This window comes from Numida meleagris, chromosome 1 (assembly GCF_002078875.1).
Source record: "Numida meleagris isolate 19003 breed g44 Domestic line chromosome 1, NumMel1.0, whole genome shotgun sequence".
Lineage (NCBI taxonomy): Eukaryota > Metazoa > Chordata > Aves > Galliformes > Numididae > Numida > Numida meleagris.
The window spans coordinates 72545523-72557862 of record NC_034409.1 but is presented as its reverse complement, the minus strand read 5'-3'; the positions used below and the strand labels follow the sequence as shown (position 1 = coordinate 72557862).

At 45.0% G+C, this 12340-nt stretch overlaps 1 protein-coding gene across 4 annotated transcripts in view; it reads right to left on the bottom strand.

Moving 5' to 3' along the window:
- Positions 1–12340, bottom strand: part of ETV6 (ETS variant 6) — a 132580-nt gene that overhangs the window by 27836 nt on the left and 92404 nt on the right. For 3 of the 4 annotated variants that reach the window (XM_021393445.1, XM_021393473.1, XM_021393463.1), the window contains one exon: positions 3535–3699. In XM_021393445.1, the coding sequence (XP_021249120.1) occupies positions 3535–3699 (165 nt within the window). Of the gene's footprint in view, positions 1–3534; positions 3700–6815; positions 6944–12340 lie in introns of those variants that run through there. The other variant, XM_021393453.1, reaches the window with a different exon arrangement.

The window sequence follows — 12340 nt, the reverse complement described above, 5'->3', positions numbered from 1 at the left end:
AAAAGAAAAAGGAAAAGAAAAAGGAAAAGAAAAAGGAAAAGAAAAAGGAAAAGAAAAAAAGAAAAAGCACCAAGTCACACACACACCTCTGTGTATGACCTTGGAAGAAAGGGAGAATGTAAAGAAGTGGCTGCTACTATCCTGATACAGTTTTTCCAGGCTACACAAGTGCCCATTCAAGAGTTCACACCCTCTGTAAGCAGTATTTCAGTGTTCCACCCTCTCTCATCACAGCTTCAGTTTTTTTATAGAGACAACTCAGGACAGAGAATTCTTAAATGCAGAATATGTGATTACGCACTGAGGTGCTAAGAGCAAACAAGGTGCTATTCCGTAATTACTGAACAATTTAGGCTTTATGGGGCAAGGAGGAAGATGCAAAGCCTCTCTATGCAACACCAGTGCCCCAAGAGCAGAGGCAGTATGCTACTGTGATACAGTCTAGTCCAATCTAGGAAATAGATAGGAGGAAGAACTCTCACTTTGAGAAGCTATTTTGGGGTAAACTCAAAGACTTGCAAAGAATGAAGAGATGTAAACCTTGACACGGTGACAACATCTGGAGATTCTTGAGTGCTATAGCTGCCATAGGAACTGCTGTATGTCACTTCTGGTGTCCTGAAATGGACCTCAGGAAAACCTTCAGAAAAATAGGATCCCAAAGCTAGTTATTTCTAGACACTATGATCTGTAGAGGGCTCACTGCAATAGGCAGTATTAGAAGAGGGACATGATGCATACTAAGGAACTTAATGCAGTGGACTTGGTGATCTGAATGGTAAATAAAGTCTGTTAGTTGCTATTGTATCATTATTCTACAGAAATGCCCACAGTGAATTGTACTGCACCACGTTATCATGTTTTTGCATGACTCGATCCAAATGCTTGTTTCTTTTTGGGGTACAAGCAGGCTGTTCCTTGCTTTTTCCTCCCATTCCATGTTACCAGAATTGTTATATCCTTCCTTAGTGGAACATGTCACTTCAGTGACCACTGCACATTAATATTAACAGCTTATTTTGTGTCTTCTTGTGTATTTCATCTGGTACTGATGCCTTCCCTCCAAAATCAGCATTAAACATTTACATACTTACATGTTTTGTGTGATGTAACTTGTTAGATATTTCAAAGTAAAAAGGTACAATACAGGGCACAAAGTCTCCCAGCTTTTAATTCTGTTTCCTCTCTTCTAGGTGTCTTACCTCATAATACAGAGGAACGGGTTAAAGCAGCAGCATATTATCTGAAAAGAAACTTAACAAAGTTTCAACTAGGAAACCTTAGATTTTCTAGGAGAGCTTTCTCAAGTGTGTGTGGGATTAGTAGTTGCTCCTATGAGATTGTAAGCTGTGTGCCATTCAGCTGCTGTCTCTATGACGTGCCAATGTTCTACTTGTGGGGAAGTTTATTACTGTCTCAGAAGTGACTTTAGGGCATTTTTAAGAAGTGACTGCAATACCTGAAAATCTAATTAAAAACAAAGCCTCAAGAACTCAGTTAACTTTTCCATGTTTAGTACATGAAAGTCTAAAACATGATTTTACCTCATAATTTGCATCTTTGAATGTAGTAGTGGCATAATCGTAACTAGTACTGTAACATTCTAAGCAATAAATTTATCTTTTTTTACCTAACAAAACATTAACATTTCTGTATCACAAAGACGCAATCATATTAGTTACAAAAACGAAAAATCTCAATCTCTCCTCTGCTCTCTCTCTTCCTAGGCCAGTGCTAAATAGGAATATAGCAGGGGGCTGTGTGCCCATTTTATTGCTACAATCACTGGGAGGACTGGATGCTACTCTACTGGTTTAACCATGAGTGAAAAGGATAGAGCCTTTATGTACCTGCACTCTTGGAAAAACTTAAAGCTCTGTGGCAAATATTATTTCATGGTTCTTACATTTCACGTGTAGTTTATTTCTGGGAAATGTTGAGGTATATTTTACCTATAGTCATTTACATTTACAGTGACTGTCTGAGATATCCTTTAAAATGTTTATTATCATTGAGGAATAATACTGGGAGAGAAAGAGAAGAGAAAGAGCTAGGACAAGAGGCCATTCTAACCTAAATTTAGGTAAACAAGTTTAACCTTCTGCACAGCGTAGATTTGCAAGCCAGAGGCTCTTCTCTGAGAACGCTCCAGCCAGCAAACATTTTAATCCTATTCATTTCAAGTGCCCTCACAGCACACAAAGGGAAGAGTAGGGAAATAACTTGTAGACAGCAAGGCACTGGTATGATAAGGGGAACAACAAACAAGTTATACAGAGTCATCCTTTACAATTCTTGCCCACTTTCAATACTTCTTTTGCCTTAAAGCAGGGCTAATTTTTGCAATGAAATCATTCAAAATGAGTACCAAAATTAAACAAGGGATGTTTCCAGGCATCAGTTTTCACTAATGTATTATACTGGTGATAGACATCAATGTTTGACACTTCCTTTTATACAAAATTATTCTTGGTTTAAAGTACATGCTTTGAAAACTTTGTATAGAATAAATATAAGCCATAGTATGGAAGGCAGATTCTGCAGGAGGATGGTTGGGGTGCATTCAAGGGAGTCACAAAGGAGCTAGAAGCAGAATTAGTGCCAATCCTTGTTTATCAGCCAGAGCCAAACTGCACCAGCTGCACTTCTGCACTGAGTGAGCCTTGTGCTCCAAGCCTGCTAACAGCAGTTCTGTAACCACTTGGTCCAAACTCCTTGATCATCTATAGTGATTGAGTAAACCTTTATATTTAACAGAGGTACCATGTATGGTCATTAAAAAAAGCTCACAACTCTTGTATAGAACCAATAACTCATTCAGTTAAACATCCCCACAAAGGAGGGCAGAGGCTTACTCTGACTGTAAAGCCATAGCAGACTGCAGGGGATCTAAGTACATACAGGAAGACCACATAGACATTTCTAAATCCCTTGTGTGGATAAATGAAGACATAATTTGAGCAATAGGCCAACTGATTCACACCTATCTGTGTTGTGCCTTGGGCCAGCCTCCAGCACGTGAGTGAGTATGGTAAAGTAAAGCCCACAAGGGCTGTAAAATAGAAGAAAGGTCCCCCAGGGATGAATTTTGCAGTCACTCTTAGCAGCACATAAGCCAAGCCAACTGTGAGACAGAATGCTAATGTCGGCTTCTTAAGAGGCTCGAGCACTTGATTAACTTGCTGCTGTAGTTGGGTCTGCAAAAAGATAAGCCTTTATGCGGAAAAGCTGGAAGTCATGCAGTGCTGCCAAAGAAGGCTGCTCTCTGTGAGTTCTACAAAGAGCTTTAATGAGAAACAGGTTGCATGTTTGGGTTTGGAGTTGCACCCAAATTTACCTACAGCTTAGGTGTAACTAGATTTCTCTTCCTTGTCTTTTTTGTCTTTGCCTCATAAGGACAGAGTCTCTGTCCTTTCTCTGCTCCACTGTCCAGCCCACCCCAACAAACATGACTCTGTATCCTCCTTTGTCCCTCTCCAGACCCTGCTGCAGTTTCTTCTCTCCTTTCAACTAGTTTCTATAAGAAATCCTCACCTGAATGTGGAGATCTGTATCGAAAGTCCTCTTTGGTCAGTAGCAACAGAGCCTTGCCATTCATCTCAAAAGTGTTGCTCTCGATTGGCCTCAGGGAAAACTCCTTCTCCGCCCACCTGAGCCACTGTGCAACATCGTCCCTGCTCCAGTAAACGGGCTGCAAACCTGCATCAGGAAGAGACCAAGACTGTGTTACAAAATTAGGCAAGGCATGCGAATATAGGCAAATACCAGAGAATCTCCATTTCTCCCCAAGCCGTAACATGCAAAGTCTCTGAGCAAGGCATGGGAGAGAGAGGTCAGGATTACGTAAGTATTGGGCTGTGCAACACTGCATTAGTTTAGGTGTCTTGGTTTATTTTGGACATTCTGAAAAACACGATGTCTCAGCATCCCTTCTAGGATATTATTTAATTCCAGGTTTCCACTGTGGGATGGAGTTGTCCTCCAGCTGCTCCTTCTGAGGTGCAGAGCAGGCAGGAGATAAAGCTGTTGCCCCATCCATGCTCACTGCACATCCGCTCACAGAAGCGAGGAGTGCCCTTCCAGTCACCTTTACTGGGCCTAGGCAGAGAGGCCTGGGAGTTGTGACAATTCAGTATCTGTTTTATAGATGAATTTAAAACAGCTTCCCTCCCCTGGAGAGAAGGCAGCATGGTGAAGAGTTGTTTATACCTAGGTAGGCAGATTATCTCCAGTCTGCTGGGAGATAAAAGCTTTCTTTCCTTTTCCCCATTGTGGGATGACTCATTGTTTGACTTGTTACGATATGTTGTGTAGAAATGAAAGCTTCACGCTGCGCAGAGGAGCCTAAAATTTGCCGTATCTGATCAGATCTCCGGTACACAGCCTCTGGCAGGGGCTAATACCTTATGCTTCAGAGGAAGATGAACCTCCCTTCCTCATCTTGCACCTGGCTGATTGTATGCTGCACATGGGAAGAAATTTCCTTCCTGGCACACCATTCTATGAAATCTGATTACCCTTGTCTTACCAAGTCAGAAAAGAAACCCAGGAGATTTGTACTGTTTTGTTTTGCTTTTTTAACTTCTGCAGATAGGCAATCTTGCTTTCTGTTTCAGCAACAGGTCACATGCAACAAATTGCATTCTGCTGCTATACTAGATTCCCAGGCAGCGGCTTTGGAAAGCCCCAGACCACAGCTGCACACAGAACTGAATCTGATCCTGAGTGAGAACTGAGATCAAGCTCAAGAAATGTTTGGAGCTGACCAAAGGAAGGGGTGTCTGCATGGCAGCAGTAAGCTTCCATTGGCTTCAGCTACCCCTGTAGCACTGTGCTGCACAGACACAAGAAATAGCATTTATGAGGGACTTATTTTATCTCCCCTCCTACTGAATTAGGGGCTGGTTACTGAGGTCAGAGCTTTCTGTAGGTTCTTCCTTTTTGAAGGGAGTGCAGTCAGGTGTAGATCTACTCAGAGACATGAAAACTGTTAGCTAAAATGCCAGAGTGAGGTTCACCTTTTGCTGAACACAGTCACTCCTGAAGAAAAAACACTGAACTCTAGGCTACTGCTGGGCAGGATGCATATCGCAGCTTGGTAAAAGAGAACTAAGTGAGAGCCAGACCACAGTGTATAAAAAGGTTTTAAAAAAACATATGAGGGGAGCTTGAAGTGTTCATATGTGGCTTCTGTTCCCACCTTCCTCCCCATTTGCCACGCCATACAAGCGGCAAGTTGCCTGGAAGAACACTGTAATGTGGAAATTTAATTGGAGTTTTGGTGTGTGCTTCACAAGATCAGGCAAGAAACAAAACATCATTGGGAAAATCAGGCCACGGGCAGAGCTGTGTGATAACTACACATGTTCTGCATGCTCCCTTACTGATAACGACACAATAAATAAATCACTCCCTGTACAAACATTGATCATAACTTCCTATGTGCTGGCTGACTGTGTATTTTTGTTTTCTGTTCAATTAATATAAAAGTACCATGTCTATAAAGAGCTTCTACTGATCAGCACTAGACCCAGAACAGCCAAATAAGCTACAGAAACAGGGCTGAGCCAGGTGTACTATGCTGGTGACTCAGAAAGGGATACAATGCTTCATCATGCCTACCAGGTCTCTGCTGGGTATCAGCAGCATCTCCAGCTTTTGAGAAGGAGAGACAGAGTCTTCAAAGAAAAAGAAAAAAAGCCAAAAAGCAGTATGACCTAGGACAATCAGCATGCAGCCTTTCTCATTCAGTTTGGCTAGTACTAAAACGAGTGGGTGGAGGAGCCAGATCTCTCCACTCATGGGGTAATATCTTAATTCAATGCTTGCATTGTGTTTTGAAGATATAAAGTACTATAAAACACATGAACTGCTTTTGCCTAGGTGGACTGCCTCCTCTCTCATCTCCCTCTCTCCCTGCCCTCTCATCTTCCCAGGAAGCTCATTTCCCCAAAAGCTATCTGTAGTTGCCTGTTCCCCCATTTGCTTTGTGAGACCGAATCAGTTCTGTCACAGCTTTCATGGGGGTGCAGAACAGTGCTTCTGAAAGTGCTTCAGAAACTACTGCTCAAAAATAATTATTTCATGTGCAGTACCGTGTTTGCTAAGCTTGTATGCCACCTTCTTTGCTCTTTCTTAAAAAGAAGCTGTTGGGTTTATGAAAACAAGGGAATGAGAGGGCTGGCTCTGCAGATGAACAGATTTTACAGCACAGCATACACAGCTATCAGTAGGTCCTCAAAATGTTCTTCTGTACTCTCAGTGAAAGAAAGGACTAATCCTGCTTATATAAATTTTCTTTTATTTGATACTGTTTTTTATTTTCCCCTCTTCATCTTTTATTGTCGTATCCACTGTGGAGGAAAAATGGGCTCTTTTTATCTCTTTCCTTTTCTTCTCTGTGAAAGCTAACAGCATTGTCTTGAACTAGCAAAGGTATTTACCAGTCAGAATAAAGTGAGGAAAATGAGTGTTGTGTAACAAAATGAGGACAGGGCTGTGCCTACTGGGCTGGCCACTGGGAGCAGCAGGAAGGCTTTGCTGTTTGCATTAGGTGCTGATTGAGCCACGGACCTTGGACAGTGAATTTTGACTTAAGAGTCAGACCTGACACTGCTCCCATTTCTGTCATTGCTCTGCTGGCTGGAATCTGGAGAGAATTCCCACCCTTAATCTCCCCCTCTGCATAAAAATAGACAATAACAAAAACTTCTAAACTTCTCTAGGTGAGCCAAATTCATGCTCACCTTTCTAATGCTGCAGGCTGGAGCATTGGTATCTTAGTAGATTATCAACTTCTGTTGCTTATTTCTCACCTGAAGTCCTGCTTCTAGCACCTGTTGCACCAGCCAGCTTATAATGGGGAGAGTGATCAATTCTCACGCTCCAAGGTACAGGCTGATACATCTGGACTGCAGAAGAAATCCACCCTCTGTTCCTTTATCTTCTTACACAGCAAAAATAAGCACAAAGAAGAGGGGTTGGTGGAGTAATTTGCATTTTCTACTTCAAGTAGATAATAAATTTTTTTACATATGTTTAAGCACTCATGCATGCATGCACACAGCAGAATGCACTGATGTGTCGAAGAGGAGTTCAAGACGATGGTCTCCAAAGGCTTCACCCCTGTTTTTACAGTGAGTCCTTCAGCTAAGATGTAGGCAACCTCGGATCTTGTGATGCACCCATGTTTAACATCTCATTCTTTCCTTTGGAAGAGAGGGTATGTATTTTACAGTATGCATTGTGAGGTACAATAGATACAGCAGATACATCTAAGATGTGAAGCATACATAACGTACTGTGGGCTGTTTTCACTGTGACTCACTTTGGAACAATCTGATGACACGAATCCAATGCACAGAGCTATGTACAGTAAGTGAGAGCTGCTGTCATGTTTTAGTTTTGATATGAGGACACAGACATACTGCAGCCCGCACAACGGAAACAGTGATTGCAGTGAGTTTTGTGTCAATTTTGTTCCACATCAGTCCTCCATGCATACGCCTGGTTGCCTGTCTGGTAGTACAAGGTGAGATGGGCTTCAGACAGCCGTCCCACCCCCTCTACCCTCTTACCCCTACTTCCTGGAGGCAGAGAAGATTGTTCTTGCTCCCATGCCAAACGCTACTCAGCTCAGTTGGGCAAACAACAGAGGCCAGAGCATGCATATCAGCAGCTGGCTCTAAACACCCAGGGACAGATGTAGCATCACTGGCAGCAGCAGGCAGACTGACTCCAACTGCAGGACAGTGCCTGAGCCTTTAGTGGAAAAACGATGCTGGGAAAGCTCAGAGGACTTGCATATCTGTTACCAGCTAATTCCCCAGGGGTCAGTGCTGGGGCCTGTCCTCTTCAATATCTTTATTGATCACCTGGATGAGGGCACTGAGAGCACCCTCAGTAAGTTTGCAGACGACACCAAACTGGCAGGAAGTGTCGATCTGCCTGGGGTAGAGAGGCCCTACAGAGAGATTTGGACAGTCTGGATCTCTGGGCTGAAGCCAATGGGATGAGGTTCAACAAGACCAAGGGCCGGGTCCTGCACTTTGGCCGCAACAACCCCAGGCAACGCTACAGGCTTGGGGCAGAGTGGCTGGAAGGTTGTGTGGAGGAAACGGACCTGGGGGTATTAGTCAATGCTCGGCTGAGCATGAGCCAGCAGTGGGCCCAGGTGGCCAAGAAGGCCAATGGCATCCTGGCTTGTTTCAGAAATACTGTTGCCAGTAGGAGTAAGGAAGTAATTGTCCCTCTGTACTCAGCCCTGGTGAGGCCCCACCTCGAGTCCTGTGTCTAGTTTTGGGCCCCTCACTGCAAGAAAGACATTGAGGCCCTGGAGCGTGTTCAGAGGAGGGCAACGAAACTGGTGAGGGGTCTAGAGCACAGGCCTTATGAGGAGCGGCTGAGGAAGCTGGGATTGTTCAGTCTGGAGAAGAGGAGGCTCAGGGGGGACCTTATCACTCTCTATAACTACCTGAAGGGAGGTTGTAGTGAGCTGGGGGTCAGCCTCTTCTCTCTTGTAACTAGTGGCAGGACGAGGGGGAATGGCCTCAAGTTGCGCCAGGGGAGATTTAGGCTGGACATTAGGAAATACTACTTTTCTGAAAGAGTGGTCAGGCTCTGGAATGGGCTGCCCAGGGAGGTGGTGGAGTCACCATTCCTGGAGGTGTTCAAGAAACATTTAGATACAGCATTGAGAGACATGGTTTAGTGGGGTTATTGGTGGTAGGTGGATGGCTGGACTGGATGATCTTGTAGGTCTTTTCCAACCTAGCTAATTCTATGATTCTATGATTCTAATTCATTTGGAACTGAAGCTCTCTTTTTTGTTATTAATTAAATAAATCCTTCCATGTTATCCATAAAGCGTAACACATGCTGGTACATGCAAAGCAAGACAGGGGCATGAGGTTCTGTTTTTCTCTCCATTTCTGTGTAAAGGCAATCACGGTCTGGAGGAAAGACATACAATTAGATTCAGATCTTTCTCCCAGGCTCTGCCAAAGAGACTTTTAGATGTTCTCTCCCCCAGTCTTGCTGCTCCCTGAGATGGGCTGCAGCAGGGAGCTCAGCAGCCAAGAGCCAATCATGCCGCAGGAAATTTCAAGTTCAAGCACAATTTAGGTGCTGAGGTCCTCCTGGGAGTGCAATTTTATGCTGTCCCTGCTTGATCTTCCACCACAAGACCCCTTCCCTTCACTACCAGCACTGCCAGGCTCCCATCACCAGGTGTTCTGTAGCCTCTTAGCAATGCCTGTTCTATGGAAGGCAAAGGCAGGAAGACTAAGGACTCTAATTCCTCAGGGCTGAGTGACAGAATGGTGCTCAGCTATTCCCATGCACGTGGGCAGCCTAAATAAGTGCCCCTAAGCCAGGACACATGTGGATGACACAGCGCAGCAGCAGAAATGATTTGGTGCTGATGGCCCACAGAGACTGCTTCATCCTACAGTAGGAAGCTGACTCTTTTTTGTAGGTCCAGAGATAAGCAAAGGTGGAAAAGCATTGAAAGGTTAATCCTGGCTAATCCTTGAAGAGAATTACTGGGAAAGTGAGTACAAACTGGCACAAGGGACACGGACGACAGCAGTCAAAAATGCGCCTTTATAGGCCTTGTTAAGGAAAAAAAGTGGTCAGATAGGGAACAGAGAAGTTGCATAGTGGGCAGGAAGAGACACCTCAGTGGGTCTTGCATGTCCTTTAAAAAGATATAGAACTGCCTGTAATCAGAATGACAAGACTTTGGGAAACTTCCCACACTGCTGGGAACAGAGGGTGAAACAGCTTTTTCAGTAGTAATCTGAAATAAAAGAAGTAGCCTCACATCTGCTGCTGTCCTGTTGAATGGGGTATTGAAGATGGAGCAGGACTAGAGGCAATGCCTTGTGCACAGGTCTGCTCTCCGGTCCCTGTGCATGAAGACATGCTACAGAAACAAGCCTGGTGAGCCATGGGGACAGATTTCTGCCATGCTGATCTTGTTAACATTGCTCCCCATGGCCCAGCCCTTTTTTTCTCACTGTCTGTACAGAGACTTGCAAAGCTGACAGACCCTAATCCCTTAGGGCTCCAGGGTAATAAAATAAATAAAATTGCTTTTCTAATGCAGCCTTTGGAATGCCTGTAAGAAACATATTGATTGGAAAATGTTTGATTAAAATGCTCAAGTGCTGAGCTCTCATATGGTGAAATAAATCTTTTCAATTCCCCACACTCAGTGCCAAGCTCAGCTTCCTGGAAGCAACTATGGCCCTTCCTGGAACTGAAGTGAAAATCCCATGTTCCATCACCTCTTCTGACCTGCTGACATTACACACCGTTTGCATTTGCTGATCAAATGCACAAGCAGTACTCTAGATTAGCTTGCTGGGATGAGATAGCTCACTGATTAATGATGGCAAATGAAGTCAACAGTGTAAAAACCCCACAAAATATGAAGTCAATTTAAGTGTGAAAGGAGAATGGAAAAGCCACTCTATGCAGGATTTAACATGAAGAATGTATTCTTTCTTACTCCATAGCCAAACCTTTTCTTTGCAGATACAGGTTAGCAAATGAAGTAAATCTCCTACACAAAATTACTCAGCCACGCCTAAGACCCCCAGCCCCAAAAACAGACAGAAAAGTTGCTGAACAATGCAGACCAATTCCTTGAAGTCCTTAGAGTTGTAACTGATGTCAGAATAAAGCTTCAAGCACAGCCTTAGTCATTTAATAAGGTCAGTCACACTGCACTTTTTGTTACTGAAGTCAATATTTGACCTGCTGTGGATGCCCCACTCATTTCTGTTTCTACTGCATTATCTGGAGTTTGCTTGCAGACAAAGCAGGCTCTAGGATTTAGCCCTCTTTCCTCTGTTTGCTGCCCCTGCTTGGGATCAGCTGCAGAAAGTGTTGTAATGCAGGCACAGTCTACATGCTCCTGACAGGCTGTCTGCAGTCTAAATGGAGAATTCACACAGGATGCATCTCTTTCCTGGTGCAAATCAGTCCAGATAAATGGTGCTGATACATGTGCTAAAGTGGCCACTGTTCTGGAAGGGAGAAGCTACCAGCCAAAGATGCAAGTAAACACAGAGGTGATGAAAAGACCAGCCTGTTTTCTAGGCACTCATTCCATGAGCCACGTCCAAGAGCTTTCAAGAACCATGCAGAAAGACTCCAGCTTCCTTTTGCAGTGTTTGCAAAAAACCTTCCTAGAAGCCCAGCAAGAGCCCTCCTTCCAGAGGGGAATAACGGCTGGCTTTTTTGCATCTGGGTACCACGTTTGGGGAAGGCCAGAGCGTGACAGTCAGCAAGATGCTGCCAGTGCACCGTCAGCCAGCTGACTGTGGCTGCTACCACAGTTGCCACACACAGAAAAATTGCCTGAGTGCAAGATGACACCAAGCTGAGCGGTGCAGTCGATACATTGGAAGGAAGAGAAGCCATCCAGAGGGACCTGGACAGGCTGGACAAGTGGGCCCATGAGAACCTAATGAGGTTTAACAAGGCCAAGTGCAGGGTGCTGCACTTGGGTCGGGGCAATCCCAGGTATTTATACAACCTGGGGGAAGAGGTACTTGAAAGCAGCCCTGCGGAAAGGGACTTGGGGGTCCTGGTGGACGAGAGGCTGGACATGAGCCAGCAGTGTGCGCTGGCAGCCCGGAGGGCCAACTATGTTCTGGGCTGCATTAAAAGAGGAGTGGTCAGCAGGGAGAGGGAGGTGGTGGTCCCCCTCTACTCGGCTCTCGTGAGGCCCCATCTGGAGTACTGTGTCCAGGCCTGGGGCCCCCAGCACAAGAAGGACGTGGAGCTGTTGGAACGAGTGCAGAGGAGGGCGACCAAGATGATCAGAGGGCTGGAGCACCTCTCCTATGAGGAAAGGTTGAGGGAACTGGGCTTGTTCAGTTTGGAGAAGAGAAGGCTCCGGGGAGACCTCATTGTGGTCTTCCAATACTTGAAGGGAGCGTATAAACAGGAGGGGGATCGATTGTTTGTGAGGGTGGATAGTGATAGGACAAGGGGGAATGGTTTTAAGCTGAGACAGGGGAGATTTAGGTTAGATATTAGGAGGAAGTTTTTCACACAGAGGGTGGTGACGCACTGGAACAGGTTGCCCAGGGAGGTTGTGGATGCCCCGTCCCTGGAGGCATTCAAGGCCAGACTGGATGTGGCTCTGGGCAGCCTGGTCTAGTGGTTGGCGACCCTGCACTTGGCAGGGGGGTTGAGACTCGATGATCTTTGAGGTCCTTTTCAGCCCAAGCCGTTCTATGATTCTACGATTCTATGACTCCTCTCCTTGCTCTTGTGGTGACCACAGCCAGAGGGCAGGTGACCATGGGATTCCTATCAGAGCAGC